General features: G+C 39.6%; 1 protein-coding gene across 2 annotated transcripts; it reads left to right on the top strand.

The window, feature by feature from the left end:
* The first annotated feature begins 1677 nt into the window (after nucleotides 1-1677).
* On the top strand, nucleotides 1678-19494 carry gpr19 (G protein-coupled receptor 19). 2 transcript variants are annotated; one of them, XM_063057926.1, is made up of 2 exons: nucleotides 1678-1899; nucleotides 14945-19494. In XM_063057926.1, exon 2 carries the CDS (start codon nucleotides 14958-14960, stop codon nucleotides 16188-16190), a length of 1233 nt encoding a protein of 410 aa, XP_062913996.1. In that variant the 5' UTR covers nucleotides 1678-1899; nucleotides 14945-14957; the 3' UTR covers nucleotides 16191-19494. The 2 variants fall into 2 exon arrangements, with proteins under 2 accessions (XP_062913996.1, XP_062913997.1); XM_063057927.1 differs by lacking the exon at nucleotides 1678-1899 and adding an exon at nucleotides 2116-2173.
* Nucleotides 19495-20163: the final 669 nt, after the last annotated feature.

Below are 20163 nucleotides of genomic sequence, written 5' to 3' on the forward strand. Positions count from 1 at the left end.
GCCAATTCATGCATAGTGAGGTCTACAAACAATAAAATAATAAAGGCAAGATATCTCAAACAAGAGAGAATCTGCAGACACACAAAATGCTAGAGGAATCCTTCGATGGATTTCGGCACGAAACGTCTACTGTACTTCTTTCCGTAGATGCTGGCTGGCCTGGGAAGTTTCTCCAGCACTTTGTGTGTGTGTGTGTGCGTGCGTGCGTGCGTGTGTGTGTGTGTGCGTGTGTTGCAAGGAAAGATATCTGTTCCCTTAAGATGTGAAAGACGATTTTGATTTTAAATTCCAAGCAGAAAGGACACCACGTCATCCATCACGTTCTCTGCAAAGTGATGTATTGTCAGCCTGGATCATGATCTTAACTATATGAAACCCCAACGTGTCAGATGTGAGGAGATAATTTATCTAAGGCAGATCTCTGGGAATTGATCATGGGTCAAAGACCTGAAAGTCTAAATATATTCCGTCTGATTATTTTTAACATTTTCTGTTTAATCTCTGAAAGCATTATGTTTTTCCTGCCTAGTATTTTGTTAACTCCAACAATGTTACATGTATATGTTTAACTGCGTGCAAATACTTAGCAACTCGCCTTCAGTTAAATTCAGTCTGTTAAACCATCACCTTACTGCCGTTTTGCATATTTTGCTTAATGTCAAAGCAAGAATTGATCAACAGGAAAACGTTAGCTTCAAATGGAATGAGCTCTCCGTGGTCCTGAAGAATTATTGTGAAAACTGGGTGAAAATCCTGACATAATTTCCAAGGACGGCTGAAATAGTTTCATATTGAAAAGAGAAAGCTTTGAACAGACAGAATCTGGTGTTTTGTTTTATTTCTAAATGAGTAGACTACATTGCTGAAACAAATATGTTTTAAAATAAAAAAACTTTAACAAATCTAGAAGAAAATCACATGACAATCTTCCCACGTGACTGTTTTCTACGCAGGGGGAGGAAAAACGGCGCTTTGGCTAGGATACCCCGACATCTTGTTTCAATCCAGAGTAACAGCCTTACGGTACGGGTAACTCACGGGGGTGTCGAGCGTCCAGAGCAGGTATGCAATCCCGGTAAACTGGGGTTGTAGTAGTAGTGTTTGAACAAACATTTCAATCTGGGCAGATTGCTACAATTTGAGCCATTTTACTAAGGGACCAGAAGTGTCGCGTTTCTCTAGTTTAACAAAGAAATATGCTGAGCAAGTTGGGGGAACAATTTTGCTCTTTTTATTCTTTCTAAACTGTAAACGGAACGACGATAGGTTCTTGCAGGAGGCAGTTGCCTCTCCGTGCGAAGAATCACGAAATAAAAACAGTACAGAACGCTTTAGTTACGAGGAATCCTTCGGGTGAGAGGTTTTGAACAATAGTAATCGGTTAGGATGAAATATCGTATTGGATCTGATAACAGTTGCTGCAGATCAGCGGGTCAGAGCTCGCTGACTGATCTGCCAATTCTCTGCATCTCTCAATCAGTCTGTGTTGCTCTGACTCACTAGGAGAACGTGATCTCGAAGTTGTAATTTCCACTCCCGCAGTTTCATGTCTTTCTTCTTCCGCCTCCCAGGTCCTGGACTTCAGCTCTCTCGAGGTTACAGCTACTGTACCGTCAAGAACTTGGGCCATAAAAGGCACCTGAAACCAGATTTCCACGAGCAAGACTGATCACGTTAACCCAGGAGTTTTTAATACGGATCTAGGAGTCTTTAATATGGATGCGATTTTCCTCGTTTAGTAGCATCTTTGGCGGAAATAGCAGAGAAAAGGTATTCTGATGAGTTTAGAACGAGACTGCTTCTTCAAAAGCAGAAGACAATGCCCGCAAATAAACAGAAACAGGATTTTTAACAATTCTAAAACTATATTGAAACATCGTGGGGTCTTCAGTTTACCAGGTAAGGGAAAACAATGAATCAGCACACATTTACATCTGCGATCATTGTTTACATGTGTTGAAAGATCTGTTGTGTTATTGCCAACAACTCTTTTTAACTAGTTACACGGTAATATTGTGTCGATGTACATATCCGGTTCGGCTATTTAGCTAATGATTTACTTTGAATGTTTATACCGAGGGACTTGTTAATCATCCGTCTTGTGATTTGTTCCAGACGCTGCATGCAAACGTTCCTCTCCTGGAGGTATTTTTTTCAATAAAGAGATGTTCAGGTGATACAACAGACCTTATCACATCAATAAATTGATTTATAAGGAATGTGACAGAACTGCAGTAACTATCGTCCTCGCAATTTAAAAATTGCTTATGTGAATCAATAATTGTACATCTTATTGGAACAAGGTTTATAATATTAAGGATTTGATGTTGAATTACAAATAATTATTTGGTGAATGTGTTCTTAAAGCGTCACGTTATGGCATCTGCAGTCCAGAAGGTTATATCGCAGTTTGGTTTGTGTTAATTGATCTACCAGATGGACCTCGCCTCCAGTGTCTCTGCGGCTTTTTCATGTCTTAAAATAATTTCATTTTCAACTCCATACCTCATCAAAATAACTGATAGCAGCTTCAAAGTTATTCTTTTGAACTCTCCCCTATCCAACATAGTTTAACCTATGCAATATTCTTCAATACTGTAACTTCTTCTTTTCAATATCTTAGTACTTTTCTGTGTTGTTTTTGACCATGGCTTACATTCTTGAACCTGCTGGTAATTGTTTTCTCTTTACTGGTCTGTCGAAACCCTTGGGTTTCCTTTAGCTATTTATTTTCAGCTATTGTATCATTTATAGAGGAATTTGCCATCCTATTTGATTGGTATTTACAGTACTTTACATTTGTTCAAATTAAATGTCTTATACTACTGGACCCGCTCATCTACTTTTGTCTAAACCAATTCTGTTGTTCCAAAGGAGTTGTGACGCTAATCAGAATTTAGCAAATTAGAAAAACTGAGTTCCTGCACTGCTTACACAATGCCTTCTTCATTATAACTCATCTGATCAGTATGTCTTGTTCTTGCCCTTAAAACAATTACCCTTTTCCAAATGTTACCCCGAATCTTAGAATCTTGCATCTAGCAACAGTTTACACTTCTTTATAGCATTACAAATGCATAACCTTCCAGATAGATAGATTATGCAAACATATTGGCTGCTGTTTGTCAAGTTTATTCTGTAGTCATAATGCATATAACAGAGCCGACTTATGATTCAAAACATTCAAATTTTATTACATATTACTTTTTTGCTGTTGTGCAGAAAACCTTTACATTTGTAGTATGAAACTATAGAAACCATAGAAACTACAGCACAAAAACAGGCCTTTTGGCCCTTCTTGGCTGTGCCGAACCATTTTCTGCCTAGTCCCACTGACCTGCACACGGACCATATCCCTCCATACACCTCCCATCCATGTATCTGTCCAATTTATTCTTAAATGTTAAAAAAGAACCTGCATTTACCACCTCGTCTGGCAGCTCATTCCATACTCCCACCACTCTCTGTGTGAAGAAGCCCCCCCTAATGTTCCCTTTAAACTTTTCCTCCTCACCCTTAACCCATGTCTTCTGGTTTTTTTCTCCCCTTGCCTCAGTGGAAAAAGCCTGCTTGCATTCACTCTATCTATACCCATCATAATTTTATATACCTCTATCAAATCTCCCCTCATTCTTCTACGCTCCAGGGAATAAAGTCCTAACCTATTCAACCTTTCTCTGTAACTGAGATTCTCAAGTCCCGGCAACATCCTTGTAAACCTTGTCTGCACTCTTTCAATCTTAATTATATCCTTCCTGCCTCACCAATGCCTTATACAACCTCATCATAACATTCCAGCTCTTATACTCAATACTTTGATTAATAAAGGCCAATGTACCAAAAGCTCTCTTTACAACCCTATCTACCTGTGACACCACTTTTAGGGAATTTTGTATCTTTATTCCCAGATCCCTCTGTTCCACTGCACTCCTCAGTGCCTTACCATTAACCCTGTATGTTTTACCTTGGTTTGTCCTTCCAACATGCAATACCTCACACTTGTCTGTATTAAACTCCATCTGCTACTTTTCAGCCCATTTTTCCAGCTGGTCCAAGTCCCTCTGCAGGCTCGGAAAACCTTTCTCACTGTCTACTACACCTCCAATCTTTGTATCATCGGCAAATTTGCTGATCCAATTTACCACATTATCATCCAGATCATTGATATAGATGACAAATAACAATGGACCCTGCACTGATCCCTGTGGCACACCACTAGTCACAGGCCTCCACTCGGAGAAGCAATTCTCTACTACCACTCTTTGGCTTCTTCCATTGAGCCAATGTCTAATCCAATTTACTACCTCTCCATGTATACCTAGCGACTGAATTTTCCTAACTAACCTCCCATGCGGGACCTTGTCAAAGGCCTTACTGAAGTCCATGTAGACAATATCCATTGTCTTCCCTTCATCCACTTTCCTGGTAACCTCCTCGAAAAACTCCAATAGATTGGTCAAACATGACCTACCACGCACAAAGCCATGTTGACTCTCCCTAATAAGTCCCTGTCTATCCAAATGCTTGTAGATTCTGTGTCTTAGTACTCTCTCCAATAACTTACCTACTACCGACGTTAAACTTACTGGCCTATAATTTCTTTTCGATCACTTTTCGATCCTTTTTTAAACAATGGAACAACATGAGCCACTCTCCAATCCTCCGGCACCTCACCTGTAGACAGCGACATTTTAAATATTTCTGCCAGGGCCCCTGCAATTTCAACACTAGTCTCCTTCAAGGTCTGAGGGAACACCCTGTCAGTTCCCAGGGATTTATCCACTTTAATTTTCCTCAAGACAGCAAGGACCTCCTCCTTTTCGATCTGTACAGTTTCCATGATCTCACTACTTGTTTTCCTTAATTCCATAGACTTCATGCCAGTTTCCTTAGTAAATACAGACACAAAAAACCTATTTAAGATCTCCCCCATTTCCTTTGGTTCCGCACATAGCCGGCCACTCTGATCTTCAGGAGGACCAATTTTATCCCTTATAATCCTTTTGCTCTTAATATACCTGTAAAAGCTCTTTGGATTATCCTTCACTTTGACTGCCAAGGCAACCTCATGTCTTCTTTTAGCCCTCCTGATTTCTTTCTTAAGTATTTTCTTGCACTTCTTATACTCCTCAAGCACCTTATTTACTCCCTGCTTCCTATACATGTCATACAACTCCCTCTTCTTCTTTATCAGAGTTGCAATATCCCTTGAGAACCAAGGTTCCTTATTCCTATTCACTTTGCCTTTAATCCTGACAGGAACATACAAATTCTGCACTCTCAAAATTTCTCTTTTGAAGGCTTCCCACCTACCGATCACATCCTTGCCAGAGAACAACCTGTCCCAATCCATGGTTTTTAGATCCTTTCTCATTTCTTCAAATTTGGCCTTCTTCCAGTTCAGAACCTCAACCCTAGGACCAGATCTATCCTTGTCCATGATCAAGTTGAAACTAATGGTGTTATGATCACTGGAACCAAAGTGCTCCCCTACCCAGACTTCTGTCACTTGTCCTAACTCGTTTCCTAACAGGAGATCCAATATTGCATCCCCTCTAGTTGGTCCCTCTATATATTGATTTAGAAAACTTTCCTGAACACATTTTACAAACTCTAAACCATCTAGACCCCTAACAGTATGGGAGACCCAATCAATATATGGAAAATTAAAATCCCCTACCACCACAACTTTATGTTTCCTGCAGTTGCCTGCTATCTCTCTGCAGATTTGCTGTTCCAATTCTCGTTGACTATTGGGTGGTCTGTAATACAATCCCACCTTCTCACTTCTTAAATTATTGTTCTTTGAAGCTACTTTAATTTCATAGTGTTACGGTGGTACTCTCACTTTAGTTTTGAGATATAGAAAGGGTTGAGATTATTAAGACACATCTGACAGCAGCAAACTAAGAAAGTAGAGGAAGTACAATGCATAATTGAACGTGAAACAATTGACACATGGGGAAGATCTAAGCCATGTCTTCCAACTTGTCCTTCTACAGTAACTGCATAATCATCTAACAATTCATGCTATATAAAATAAACAGTTTCACGTGTTTTCACTAGAGGAAAGATTGAATTTAAAATATTTACTATTTCTAACTAATATTCCAGATCACTTTATCTAAAGATACATTTTTTTTCTAAATTACATACTCCAGATGTAAAAGTGATTGCTGCTGGACTATTTTTCCCACATTGCCATCCACTTTTTTTATTGATGCTGAAAGAGAAAGCTGTAATTAGTTAGAAAAACTTTGATTTCCTCTTAAGCTGGTTATTTATTCTCACCTGGAAGATCATGGAGATTATCAGAAACCTAGTTTATCGATGTAAGAATTTTAAATGTTTCTTGTTATGCAATAATGAGGTCAGATGACACTGCTGTCCGTCAAATAAACACTTTATTCAGGGAGGCTGGATTTAGCAATTTACATCAAAAAGTGCTACTGTGAAAGGAAAGAAAAAAGAACAGTAATGTTAAAAATCAAAAATGAACAATATGGCAAAAAGGTTTTTTAAAAAAAGTGTATCTGAGACATGATTGTCCACACTTCAGGTATTGTCAGTTCTATCAGGTGAAACACATATAACTAATTTATGGACAGGTATTGGCCTCTGCCTAACTTCTTGGAAAGCCCTAGTAATTGAATGATGACTTATGGCTGCCACCTGTCAATCCTGGCTGCACTGGACACATGAAAACAATGTACTCAGATAATAAGACACTAATTCAGGTCAACTAATGGTACTATTGTTTTAGATGCCAAAGGGTATCATCAGATCCCAGACTTTGTTGAAGAAATGGCTTGGGTTTTGTGCTGAGTGGAATTGAATTGCGGTAGAAAAATTAAAGTGCCTGGTTACTCTATAAAACTAGCACCCAATCTTTTTAATGCTACCCTTTGAGATGTTTGATGAATTGATAGTGATCTTTTCAGATGGACAGAATGCAATTTAATGCTGGTTTTCTATGTAGAGTCTGAAAAGGATGGTTAATGTAATAAGTATTAAGCTTTGCATTATCCAGTGGAATAGCTGCACTGCCAATGTAGTGTTGATGAATAACGATTACTATTGGAATGATTGAAAACCACGTAATTTAGTTTAAGTGCACATTACTTCAGACAAAAGTTGTCACGAAATGTTAAACAAATCTCATGAAGAAATCTCCAAAAAGACTTCCAAACACACAGTAGATTAATTTCAGCCAATTGAAAGTCACATTTAAAAATAAAAATCTCAAGACCTATATACTATCTCGAAACCCTGAAAACCTTTGTGCTGATACATATGTTATTAACATATTTCAAGTATATATTTAAGGTAACTTACTGCAAATATTAGTGAAAGATTTCTGAGGGAAAGCAATTTGTTTGCACTTTACTTCTGCTATCTCCACTGATTAGTGAAGGATGCTGGTGATCAATTGGCACCTTGATTTTCAAAATGTCTTTGGATTGAGGGGGACTTATTTGCATGTGGGAGGTTGTCATTTTGTTTCCAGTGCAGCCAGGATTGAAAATGACCATAATAGAAACATAGAAACATAGAAAATAGGTGCAGGAGTAGGCCATTCGGCCCTTCGAGCCTGCACCGCCATTTATTATGATCATGGCTGATCATCCAACTCAGAACCCCGCTCCAGCCTTCCCTCCATACCCCCTGACCCCCGTAGCCACAAGGGCCATATCTAACTCCCTCTTAAATATAGCCAATGAACTGGCCTCAACTGTTTCCTGTGGCAGAGAATTCCACAGATGGTCAATAATTAATTTCAGCTGCCCACTATTTATAGTTTTAGTAAATATGCTATATGCAGTCGCAGTTTAAAGATGTCACGGTGGTACATACAACTAATACAGCTGCTGCTTCATAGTGCCAGAATTATGGTTTAGTACTGACTTCTGTGTGCTCTCCCTGATACTATGTGGATATTCTCTGGACAGACCAGTTTTCTCTGGACAGACCAGTTTTCTCCCACATTCCAACCACATGCAGGTTGGTAGTTTAATTAGCCAGTAAAAATTGTCCCATGTATGAAGGGAAGTGATTAGATTTGGGGAGCAGCGATGAGAATATGGGGAGAACAAAAATGAGATTAATATGGGATTAAGGACTTCGGAAAAGATGACTGATTGTTGGTATGGATTCAGTGGGGAAAAGGATCCGTTTGTGTTGCATGTCTCTGACTCTATGAGGATGACTGGGAAAATATTCTGAAAAATAGTATTTATATTAATGCAGGCAGGGATGAGGTTTTGCACATTGGGAGGACAAATCAGGGTAAGACTTACATAGTAAATGGTGGTGCTGTGAGGTGTGCCATAGAAGAAAGGGATGTGGGAATACAGATCCATAATTCCCTGAAAGTGGCATCACAGGTAGATAGGCTCATAAAGAGATTTTCGGCACATTGGCCTTTGTAAATCAGGGCATTGAGTACAGGAGTTGGGATGTTGTGTTGATATTGTACGAGACATTGGTGAGGCTGATTTTAATGTATTGTGTGCAGTTCTGGTCACCTACCTAAGAAAGGTATCAATAAGCTTGAAAGAGTGTAGAAAAAAATTAGACAAGATCATAAAACATAGAGAAGAATTGGGCCTCTCATAGTCATAGTCATACTTTATTGATCCCGGGGGAAATTGTTTTTTGTTACAGTTGCACCATAAATAATTAAATAGTAATAAAACCATAAATAGTTAAATAGTAATATGTAAATTATGCCAGGAAATAAGTCCAGGACCAGCCTATTGGCTCAGGGTGTCTGACCCTTCAAGGGAGGAGTTGTAAAGTTTGATGGCCACAGGCAGGAATGACTTCCTATGACGCTCTGTGTTACATCTCGGTGGAATGAGTCTCTGGCTGAATGTACTCCTGTGCCCACCCAGTACATTATGCAGTGGATGGGAGACATTGTCCAGGATGGCATGCAACTTGGACAGCATCCTCTTTTCAGACACCACCGTCAGAGAGTCCAGTTCCATCCCCACAACATCACTGGCCTTACGAATGACTCAGCCCTTTGAGTCTGCTCTGCCATTCCATCATTGCTGATTTATAATCTCTCTCCACTCCATTCTCCTGCCATCTCCACATTACCTTTGACAGCCTGACTATTCAAGAACCTACCAACCTCTGCTTTAAATATGTGCAATGACTTGGCCTCCACAGCCAACTGTGGCAGCAGATTCCACAGATTCACCACCCGCTGGCTAAAGTAGTTCCTTCTTATCTCTGTTCTAAAGGGATGTTCCTCTATTCTGAGGCTATGCCCTCTGGTCCTAGACTCACCCACTATTGGAAACATTCTCTTCACAACCACTGATCTAGGCCTTTCAATATTTGTTAAGTTTCTATGGCATCCTCCCCCTATTCTTCTAAACACCAACAAATACAAATCACGAGCCATCAAACGCTACTCATATGTCAACCCTTTCATTCCCAGAATCATTCTCATGAACCTCTTCTGGACTGTCTCCATGTTGGCACAGCTTTTCTCAGATAAGGGGCCCCAAACTGCTCACAATACTCCAAGTGCAGACTGACCAATGCTTTATAGAGCCTCAGCATCAAATCCTTACTCTTACATTCTAGTTGCCTCGAAATGAATGCTAAAATTGCATTTGCTTTCCTTACCACCAACACAGTCTGCCCATGGACTCCCAAGTCCCTTTGCACCTCTGATTTTTCCCTAATTTAGAAAGTAGTCTCTGCCTTTATTTCTTCTAACATTGTGCATGACCATACATTTCCCTACACTATATTCCATCTGCCACTTCTTTGCCCATTCTCCCAATCTGTCTTTATGCAGACTCCTTGCTTCCTCAACACTACCTACCTTTCCACCTATCTTTGTATCATCTGCAAATCTGGCCAAAAAGTCATCAATTCCATCAAAAATCATTATCTATAACATGAAAGGAAGAAGTCCCAATACTGAACTCGAGAAAATCTGCAGATGCTTGAAATCCAAGCAAAATACACAAAATGCTGGTGGAACGCAGCAGGCCAGGCAGCATCTATAGGAAGAAGTACCTATAGATGCTGCCTGGTCTGCTGCATTCCACCAGCATTTTGTGTGAGTCCCAATACTGAATCCTGTGGAACAGCACTAGACACTGGCAGCCAGCCAGAATAGGCCCCTTTTATTCCAACTCTTTACCTTCTGCCAGTCTGCCAATCTTCTATCTATGTGAGTATCTTTCCTGTAATTCTATTGGCTCTTGTTAAGCAGCCTCATGTGTGGAACCTTGTCAAAGGCCTACTGAAAATCCAAGTAAATAAAACTTGGATTTACTGACTCTCCTTTGTCTACCCTGCCTGTGATTTCCCCAAAGAATTTCAACAGAATTGTCAGACAAGGTTTTCCCTTAAGGAAATCATGCTGTTTTTGACGTACTTTATCATGTGTCTCCAAGTACCCCAGAACCTCATCCTTAATAATGGATTCCACCATCTTCCCAACCACTGAAGTCAGGTTAACTGACCTATAATTTCCTTTCTTCTGTATTTCTCCCTTCTTGAAGAGTGGAGTGACATTTGCAATTTTTCAGTCCTCTGGAATCATTCCAGAATCTAGCGGTTCTTGAAAAATCATTACTAATGCTTCCACAATCTCTTCAACTACCTCTTTCAGAAGCCTGAGATGTAGTCCATCTGGTCCAGTTGACTTATTTACCTTTAGACCTTTCAGCTTTCCAAGCACCTTCTCCTTAGTAATAGCAACTACACTCACTTCTGACCCCTGACACTCTCGAACTTCTGGCATACTGCTAGTGTCTTCAATAGTGAAGATTGATGCAAAATACTTATTAATTTCATCTGACATTTCTTTGTCCCCTATTACTACCACTTCAATATCATTTTCCAGAAGTCCAATATCCACTCCTGCCTCTCTCTTGCTCTTTATTGATCTGAAAAAGAAACTTTTGGTATCCTTTTTGATATTATTGGCTAACCTACCTTCATATTTCAACTTTTCTTCTTAATTTTTTTAGTTGCCTTCAGTTGGTTTTTTAAAACTTCCCAATCCCTTAATGCCCCACTGATTTTGACTATATCATACACCCTCTCTTCTACTTTTATGCTGTCTTTGACTTCCCTAGTCAGCCACAGTTTCCTCATTCTCTTTTTAGAATACTTCATCTTTGGAATACAGTAGTATGCAAAAGTTTGGGCACCCCAGTCAAAATTTCTGTTACTGTGAATAGCTAAGCGAGTAAAAGATGAACTGATTTCTAAAAGGCATAAAGTTAAAGATGACATGTTTCTTTAATATTTTAAGCAAGGTTACTTTTTTATTTCCATCTTTTATACAGTTCCAAAATAACAAAAAAAGAAAAAGCCCAAAGCAAAAGTTTGGGCACCCTGTATGGTCAGTACTTAGTAACACCCCCTTTGGCAAGTATCACAGCTTGTAAACGCTTTTTGTAGCCAGCTAAGAGTCTTTCAATTCTTGTTTGGGGGATTTTCGCCCATTCTTCCTTGCAAAAGGCTCCTAGTTCTGTGAGATTCTTGGAATACCTTACATGCACTGCTCTTTTGAGGTCTATCTACAGATTTTCGATGATGTTTAGGTCGGGGGACTGTGAGGGCCATGGCAAAACCTTCAGCTTGTGCCTCTTGAGGTAGTCCATTGTGGATTTTGAGGTGTGTTTAGGATTAGTATCCTGTTGTAGAAGCCGTCCTCTTTTCATCTTCAGCTTTTTTACAGACAGTGTGATGTTTGCTTCCAAAATTTGCTGGTATCTAATTGAATGTATTCTTCCCTCTACCAGTGAAATGTTCCCCATGCCACTGGCTGCAACACAAGCTCAAAGCATGATCGATCCACCCTTGTACTCTTAACAGTGGAGAGGTGTTCTTTTCATGAAATTCTGCACCCTTTTTTCTCCAAACATACCTTTGCTCATTGCAGCCAAAAAGTTCTATTTTAACTTCATCAGTCCACAGGACTTGTTTCCAAAATGCATCAGGCTTGTTTAGATGCTCCTTTGCAAACTTGTGATGCTGAATTTTGTGGTGAGGATGCAGGAAAGGTTTTCTTCTGATGACAGTAGAACAGTGCACCACCACTCCAGAGTCTGCTTAATCCTCCTGAAGGTCTTTTGCAGTCAAACAGGGGTTTCGATTTGCCTTTCTAGCCATCCTACGAGCAGTTCTCTCGGAAAGTTTTCTTGGTCTTCCAGACCTCAACTTGACCTCCAGCATTCCTGTTAACTACCATTTCTTAATTACATTACGAACTGAGGAAACGGCTACCTGAAAACATTTTGGTATCTTCTTATAGCCTTCTCCTGCTTTGTGGGCATCATTTATTTTAATTTTCAGAGTGCTAGGCAGCTGCTTAGAGGATCCCATGGCTGGTGATTGTTGGAACAAGGTTTGAGGAGTCAAGGTATTTATAAAGCTTTGAAATTTGCATCATCTGGCCTTTCCTAACAATGACTGTGAACAAACCATAGCCCTAACAAGCTAATTAAGGTCTGAGACCTTGGTAAAAGTTATCTGAGAGCTCAAATCTCTTGGGGTGCCCAAACTTTTGCATGGTGCTCCTTTCCTTTTTTTCACTCTAAAATTGTACAGAACAAAAATAATACACTAATCTTGCTTAAAAATTTGAAAAGAATGTTTCACCTTTAACTTTATGACTTTTGGACATCAGTTCATCTTCTACTCACTTAACTATTCACAGTAACAGAAATTTTGACCAGGGTGCCCAAACTTTTGTATGCCACTGTATATCTATTCTGCACCTTCCAAATTGCCCCCAGAAACTCCAGCCATTGCTGGCTGCCGTCATCCTTGCTAGTGTCCCCTTCCAATCAACTCTGGCTAGTTCCTCACTCATGCCTCTGTAATTTCCTTTACTTTAATACTGATATAGTAATCTGACTTTATCTTCTCCCTTTCAAACTGTAAGGTAAATTCTATCATAGTATTATCACTGCTTCCTAAGACTTCCTTTATCTCAAGCTCCCTAAGCAAATCAGGTGCATTACACAACACGCAATCCAGAATTGTATTTCCCCTCGTGGGCTTACCCACAAGCTACTCCATAAAACATTTTGTAGGCATTCTACAAATTCCCTCTCTTGGGATCCTGCACCAACTTGATATTCCCAATCTCTCTTCATGTTGAAATCCTTCGTGATGATCATAGCGTTGCCCTTACTTATTACATTAATTTTCCTTTTCCCATTTGAAATTTATATCTCACATCCTGGCTACTGTTCAGGAACCTGTCTATAACTCCCATCAGGGTCTTTTTACCCTTGCAGTTCCTTAATCTACCCACAAGGATTCTACATCTTCCGATGCTATGTCACCTCTTTCTAAGGATTTGATTTGATCTTTTTATCAACAAAGCCACCTCACCACCCCCCCACCTACCTGCCTGTCCTTTTAATATAATGTGCATCCTTGAGTGTTAAGCTTCCAACTGGGATCTTATTTCAGCCATAACTCCGTGATGCCCACAGCATCATACCTGCCAGTCTCTAATTGTGCTAAAAGATCATCTACCTTATTCTGTATACTGCACGCGTTCAAATACAACACCTTTGGTCCTGTGTTCATCACCCTTTTCAATTTCATCTCATCTCAGCCCACTGACTGTAATTTAGCCCTATTATCTGCCTGTACATCCTCATAGTCTCACTGCTCACTTATAAACCAAATGCCTCATCTTCAGCCCTATCCTTCCGGTTCCAGTCCCCCTACCAAATTAATCTAAACTCTCCCCAAGAGCTCTAGCAAACCTGCCCACAAGCATATTGGTCTCCTCGGGTTGAGGCATAACCCGTCCTTTTCGTACAGGTCATAAAAAAGAGGTAGAAGAATCCCAAAGATCGAGGTAACTAAAATCCAACCCTCTGCACCAGTTCCTCAGCCATTCATTCATTTGTACTATCGTCCTATTCCTATCCTGACTAGTGCATGGTATTTGGAGTAATCTAGAGATAACTACCTTGGAGGTCCTGTTCTTCAGCCTTTTGCCCAATTTTCTATACTCAGAGTGCAGGACCTCTTCCACCCCCCACCCCCCGAATTTTATCTATGTCATTGATGCCAATGTGCACCATGACCTCTGGCTATTCACCCTCCCTCTGAGAATCTTCTGCAGCCGGAACTTTTACAAGGATATTTCCTGGTCTCGAAGACCTGAATTACCGGGAAAGGTCAAGTAGGTTAGTACTTTATTCCCTGTAGTGCAGGAGAATGAGAGAAGATCATATAGAAGTACGCAAAGTTATGAGGTGAATGAATGCAGGCTTTTTTCGCTCAGAATGGGTGAGACAGAAGTACAAGGCATAGGTTCAGGGTGAAAGGTGAAATATTTAAAGGGAATATGAGGGGAATTTCTACACTCAGAGGGTGCTCTAACTGTGGAATGAGATGCCACCAGAGGTGGCAGATGCAGGTGAATGATGAAATGTTTAAGGGGCAACTTCTTGACAACGGGTGCTGAGAGTGGGAAATGAGCTGCTAGTGAATGCAGGTTTGATGCAACACTTAAGAGACTTTTAGATAAGTACATGGATGGGAGGGATTTGAAGGGATATGGTCTTGGTACAGTTAGATGGGACTGGGCAGAAGGTCAGGATTACATGCACTGGATGGGTCAAAGGCCCTCTTTCTGTGCTGTAGCACTCTATGACTTGATGAAAACTACCCCAAAAATTTATTACAGAGCAAAGTAAACACCTATTGCAAAAATTACCATTATTTAGCAGGAAACTCCATGTTTTTGTCTCCATCATTCATGCATCAGTAATATGTTGAATAATTACGCTGAGAAAAGGAGTTGATATACAGTTACTTTAATTTAGGTTAAGTTGATAATCACTTTAGAAATCCATTAATCAAAAGACATCAAATGTAAAGCAAAGATACTCAAATAAATTATATCCTAATTTGTATTTCTTTTTGTCCCCAGATAAAACTTCAATATGGTATTCGCTGGAAGAAATCTTAATATGACATCCTCAAGTACAATTCCAACAGCTAAAACTTTGTGCAATTTCAGTGAGATATTAAACTTATCGTCTGGAGGTAGTGGAGGACAACTGAATGGACAGGACCAGAGGGAAATGAATAATACCACATTTCAAGAACTTTCGACAGGGGAAATTGTCACTGTCAGCTTCGTTTTTGGTGTGATCTGGCTCATTGCGTTGTTTGGGAACTCACTTGTCTGCCTTGTGATCCACCGGAGCCGAAGGACGCAATCAACAACTAATTATTTTGTGGTGTCTATGGCTTCAGCAGATTTGCTCATCAGTGTGGCCAGCACTCCCTTCGTCCTTTTGCACTTTACAACAGGGAGATGGTTGTTAGGAGATGCCATGTGCAAATTGGTTAGGTACATCCAGTATCTCACTCCCGGAGTGCAGATTTATGTCCTTCTTTCCATCTGCGTGGATAGGTTTTATACTATTGTGTATCCTTTGAGTTTCAAAGTGTCTAGGGAGAAAGCCAAGAAAATGATTGCAGCATCCTGGATTTTTGATGCTGTATTTGTATCTCCAACTTTGTTTTTCTATGGCACAGAAGGAGGTACCTGTAATTTGTTCCTACCCCAATCCTGGAGTGGTATCATCTATGGTACTGTTCACTTTTTACTGGGATTTCTAGTTCCATCTGTCCTCATCATACTATTTTACCAAAAAGTCATAAAATATATTTGGAGAATAGGTACAGATGGCAGGACTGTGAGGAGAACTATGAACATTGTACCAAGAACGAAGGTTAAAACAATCAAGATGTTTTTGATGTTAAATTGTATGTTCTTGCTGTCTTGGTTTCCTTTTTATGTGGTTCAAATCTGGCAACCAGATCAGCTGGATTACACAGGATGCTCAGCGGTCTTTCTGTCCATCGCACTGGTGTCTTTTAGCTCCTCGGCATCTAAACCCAGCCTCTACTCAATTTTCAATGCAAACTTCAGGCGAGGTATGAAGGAGACTTTCTGCATGTCGTCAATGAAATGTTACCGTAGCAATGCATACACCATCACCACCAGCTCCAGGATGGCAAAAAAGAATTATGTTGGCATCACCGACATTCCAGCACCCACCAAAACCATTACTAAAGATACAATATATGAAACATTTGACAGGGAAGCAAGAGAGAAAAAACTTGCATGGCCTATAAATTCAAATCCTCCAAATACATTTGTATAAAGCACGGTTCGGGCTTCATTTGTTGGCTTCACTGAGATCATGGAATTCAGACATTACATTGGAAAAAAAAACAGAAAGGGCATTTAATCAACTGAAAAATCATTCCTTCATAACTCTCCTATGAAAGAATATTAAAATATTTAATATATTTATAGTGTTTATAAAAGACCATGTATTTCATACTATCTCATCCGCTTAAAATATACTTTACAGCATCAAGAGCAAATCAGATGATTCAGCCATTAAAAATGCTCTACAGAATTTTTAAATCTAGGGCATCTCACTGAACTTCATGTGTTTAATATAACTAATACCAGATGGTGTAGACACATCCAATTAATAAAAATGAATCATATTTGCATTTATCTGTTCCTGGATATGCATTAGAGTGTAAATGTTATTTTGCTTCAGAATGTAGTGTTGGAATACATGAACTAATAACCAGAGAAGCAATATTAATTGTCATCACATTGATGGTACTACTCAAAGTGTTTACTAATAATTATTTTCATTCAGCACCACTTAGATTAGTATCTTACGATGTGACTGTTGTTTTATTTGCTTCACAGAACTATTGTCTAGTCACTAAAATATTTATTTGCATAACTTCTGGACTGCATACAAAGAGGGCTTTATAATTGAGTATGTATTACCATATTAGGTTTTTGTCTTCTGTCAAAATAAACTCATTATCAAGCTTAAAAGGAATGACATTTTAACATCAATCCAGGATGTTCACATTTATTTTTAATTACTACTTCGACAATAATTTCTGACCCAACAAATATATATGCTATTATTCTGCTACAATTGGACTCAACGCCACATCAGTTTATAGTGCTTGGGTATCAATGACTTGTTGCTACTGGGACAAGCTAGAATTCAGTTCCACAGATTACAATGTTTCCATTCAATGTATTTCAGAAAATGAGTCAAAAACGCACACAAAGATTACACATATAATTTATGATCAGGTGCAAATTTCATTAACGGCTAAATGTGTTGCAGCGTTGGGTAAAAGTGGATGGGTGGGCACAGACCAAAGATAGGGCCTTACCTCATGGGTTAACCATGGAATGGTGGTATGATGGGAAACAGTAATTGGGTAATTAGTTGAGGAGCCGTGCCTGGGTCAGGAATTTGGGCCTTGGTTTCTAGAGGCTGAAAGCAATCAAGGGAGTAGATTGGTAACCAATGTGTACCTTACTTAAGCCTATCACCTCTACAAGGGCACCGGCCTTCTGTCCTGGGGCAGTCTTTCAGGTTGTCCCCAGGTGGAGCCCATCTTTGAAGATCCTTCCTCTCCCAGGGATGAGGTCCTTGGAGCTCCTGTAGCTCTGTGTTCTCATGTGGTGGGGCTGCTAGCCTAATTTCCAACTCTCCTCCTTTCACAGCCCGATTTGGGACTGTCCTTGTGGAGTTAAAAGTATACCTTGCAGCAGTCCTAATCCAGCAGAGATTTTTCAAGACCCAGTTGTCCTAAGAGTGCTCACCAATGATCATTCCTGGGACAGTCTAGATTTTCCCCACAGTGATTCAAAGGAATTATTTGTACACGCGATGAAAATGAATCTGAATATATGACTAATTTATGTTATTCTGGCAGCTTAGTACAGCAAATGCTTGTTAAACTCACCATAAAGCTCAGCCAATTGTTAAAAAGGATTAACTACACTGTTAGCCTCGACCAGAAAGTTATAGTTAAGGAATCACAGTGGTTTAGTTGTTGCATTCAGTTTAAAAGTGTGTATTTTGTAGCTTTGAATTTTTGCTGTCACTTCTCCAATCTTCTTGTACTCTATCGTACATAGATTTGTAGCTGTGAAAATATTGAGTCAACACTTTAAATCTCTGCAGTCTTTTTCTTTGAAGGTAGTTCTGATATTGTCAAACTAAGCATTCCAGGGACATGACACTGCAGTGAAGGGACAGTGATATATTTCCAAATCAGATGGTGCACAACTTGGGAAGGGAATCTGCAGGTTGTAGTATGTGGTTCTATAGGCTATCATTGAAATAGGGGCATGTTACTGTAAGAAAAGCCTTGTCATATAAATGCAGTACATTGAGTCATTTAGAGAGTCAGTGAAAACAGAGTATTGTATCCTACATTGTGTGAAGCTCTTGGAACAGGGGCTGCCAACATTTTTTATTCTATGGATCAATACCATTAAACAAAAGGAGTCCTTGGATCCCAGGTTAGGAACCCCTGTCCTAGAAATTCAGGAAATTAGAGGATACTCCACTCCCTCTATTCCTGTCTTCTAGATAGTTAAAAGCCTTTAGGACTCGAGTGGTGACTCTTGCTTTTATGACCATAGTTTTTCTATGGCTAGTTCTGTTGAGCTTCTGGTCAATGAGAACAGCTCCCTGAATTCCACAAGATGTTTAAGGCAGATACTTTTGGACAGCAATGGTGTTAAATATCAATGCTGATTGGTTACAGTTTCGTTAAGGATGTTATTACCTGCCAATCATTGTTCAGATATTACTTGTTGCCCATAAATCCATGATTGAATATTAACCAGGGAATGCTTCGTCCAATCATGAGCCGTTTGAGTTACAAATGAAATTGAACATCGTTGGCTGATGAAAACAGTGAACATTTGCATTTCAGACCTCGTAAGGCAAGATTACTGAAGCAGCAGTTGAAGATGGTTGGGTCTAAGATCTCCTTCCCCTCCCCCTCCTCCCCGAGGAGCCTTTGCATCAACCCTTGGACTGAGGTGATGTTAAACAACCACATCTTTGTGCAAGTTAATACTCCAGTCAGTACACAACTTTCTCCTTCAGATCAAATTAATCCAATTACTAATTCAGTCTCTTGCCCAATCCTTTAATCTCCCTGGTTAAAGGGATTCTCTTTGATTCACTGCCTTGACAGATTATCTTCAGTGAATTACCAGAATAAATTTTAAAACATAACTAAACAAAGTTAACAGCAAACTATAGGTTGTTAAATATTAAATCAAAGTTAATGACTGGATCATTATCGTACTGGTAACATGTATTGAATAGAGTGAAAGTTAACATACTGTTGTGATTGGAAAACCTATTAATGAACTGGAAGTTCTGCACACTACAGTCAACACTGTGATCTATAATGTTGGAAGAAAAGAGGAAATGTTCCTAGCAAATATTTTTATGTGTAGTCATTCCAGATCATATATCTGTCTTTCATTTTGTCTTATCATTTGCAACAGTACCAGATTGTACAAACCCCATTTCCAGAAAAGTTAGGATATTTTCCAAAATGCAATAAAAACAAAAATCTGTGATATGTTAATTCACGTGAACCTTTATTTAACTGACAAAAGTACAAAAAGATTTTTAATAGTTTTACTGACTAACTTGATTGTATTTTGTAAACATACACAAATTTAGAATTTGATGGCTGCAACACACTCAACAAAAGTTGGGACAGAGGCATGTTTACCATTGTGTTACATCACCTTTCTTTTAATAACACTTTTTAATCGTTTTGGAACTGAGGATACTAATTGTAGTAGATTTGCAATTGGAAATTTTGTCCATTCTTGCTTGATATAAGACTTCAGCTGCTCAACAGTCCGTGGTCTCCGTTGTCTGATTCTCCTCTTCATGATGCACCATACATTTTCAATAGGGGATAGATCTGGACTGGCAGCAGGCCAGTCAAGCACACGCAGTCTGTGTCTACAAAGCCACGCTGTTGTAGCCCATGCAGAATGTGGTCTGGCATTGTCCTGCTGAAATAAGCATGGACGTCCCGGAAAGAGACGTCGCCTTGATGGCAACATATGTCTCTCTAAAATCCTAATATACACCTCGGCGTCAATGGTACCTTCACATACATGCAACTCACCTATGCCGTGGACACTGATGTACCCCCATACCATCACAGATGCTGGCTTTTGCACCTTTCGCTGGTAACAATCTCCATGGTGGTTTTCATCTTTGGCACGGGGAACTCGACGCCCATTTTTCCGAAAAC

This window comes from Mobula hypostoma, chromosome 9 (genome assembly GCF_963921235.1).
Source record: "Mobula hypostoma chromosome 9, sMobHyp1.1, whole genome shotgun sequence".
NCBI classification, from domain to species: Eukaryota; Metazoa; Chordata; class Chondrichthyes; order Myliobatiformes; family Myliobatidae; genus Mobula; species Mobula hypostoma.

Excerpts from the sequence above, each read along its gene's own strand:
- gpr19 (XM_063057926.1), top strand. The coding sequence starts at position 14,958 with ATGGTATTCGCTGGAAGAAATCTTAATATGACATCCTCAAGTACAATT.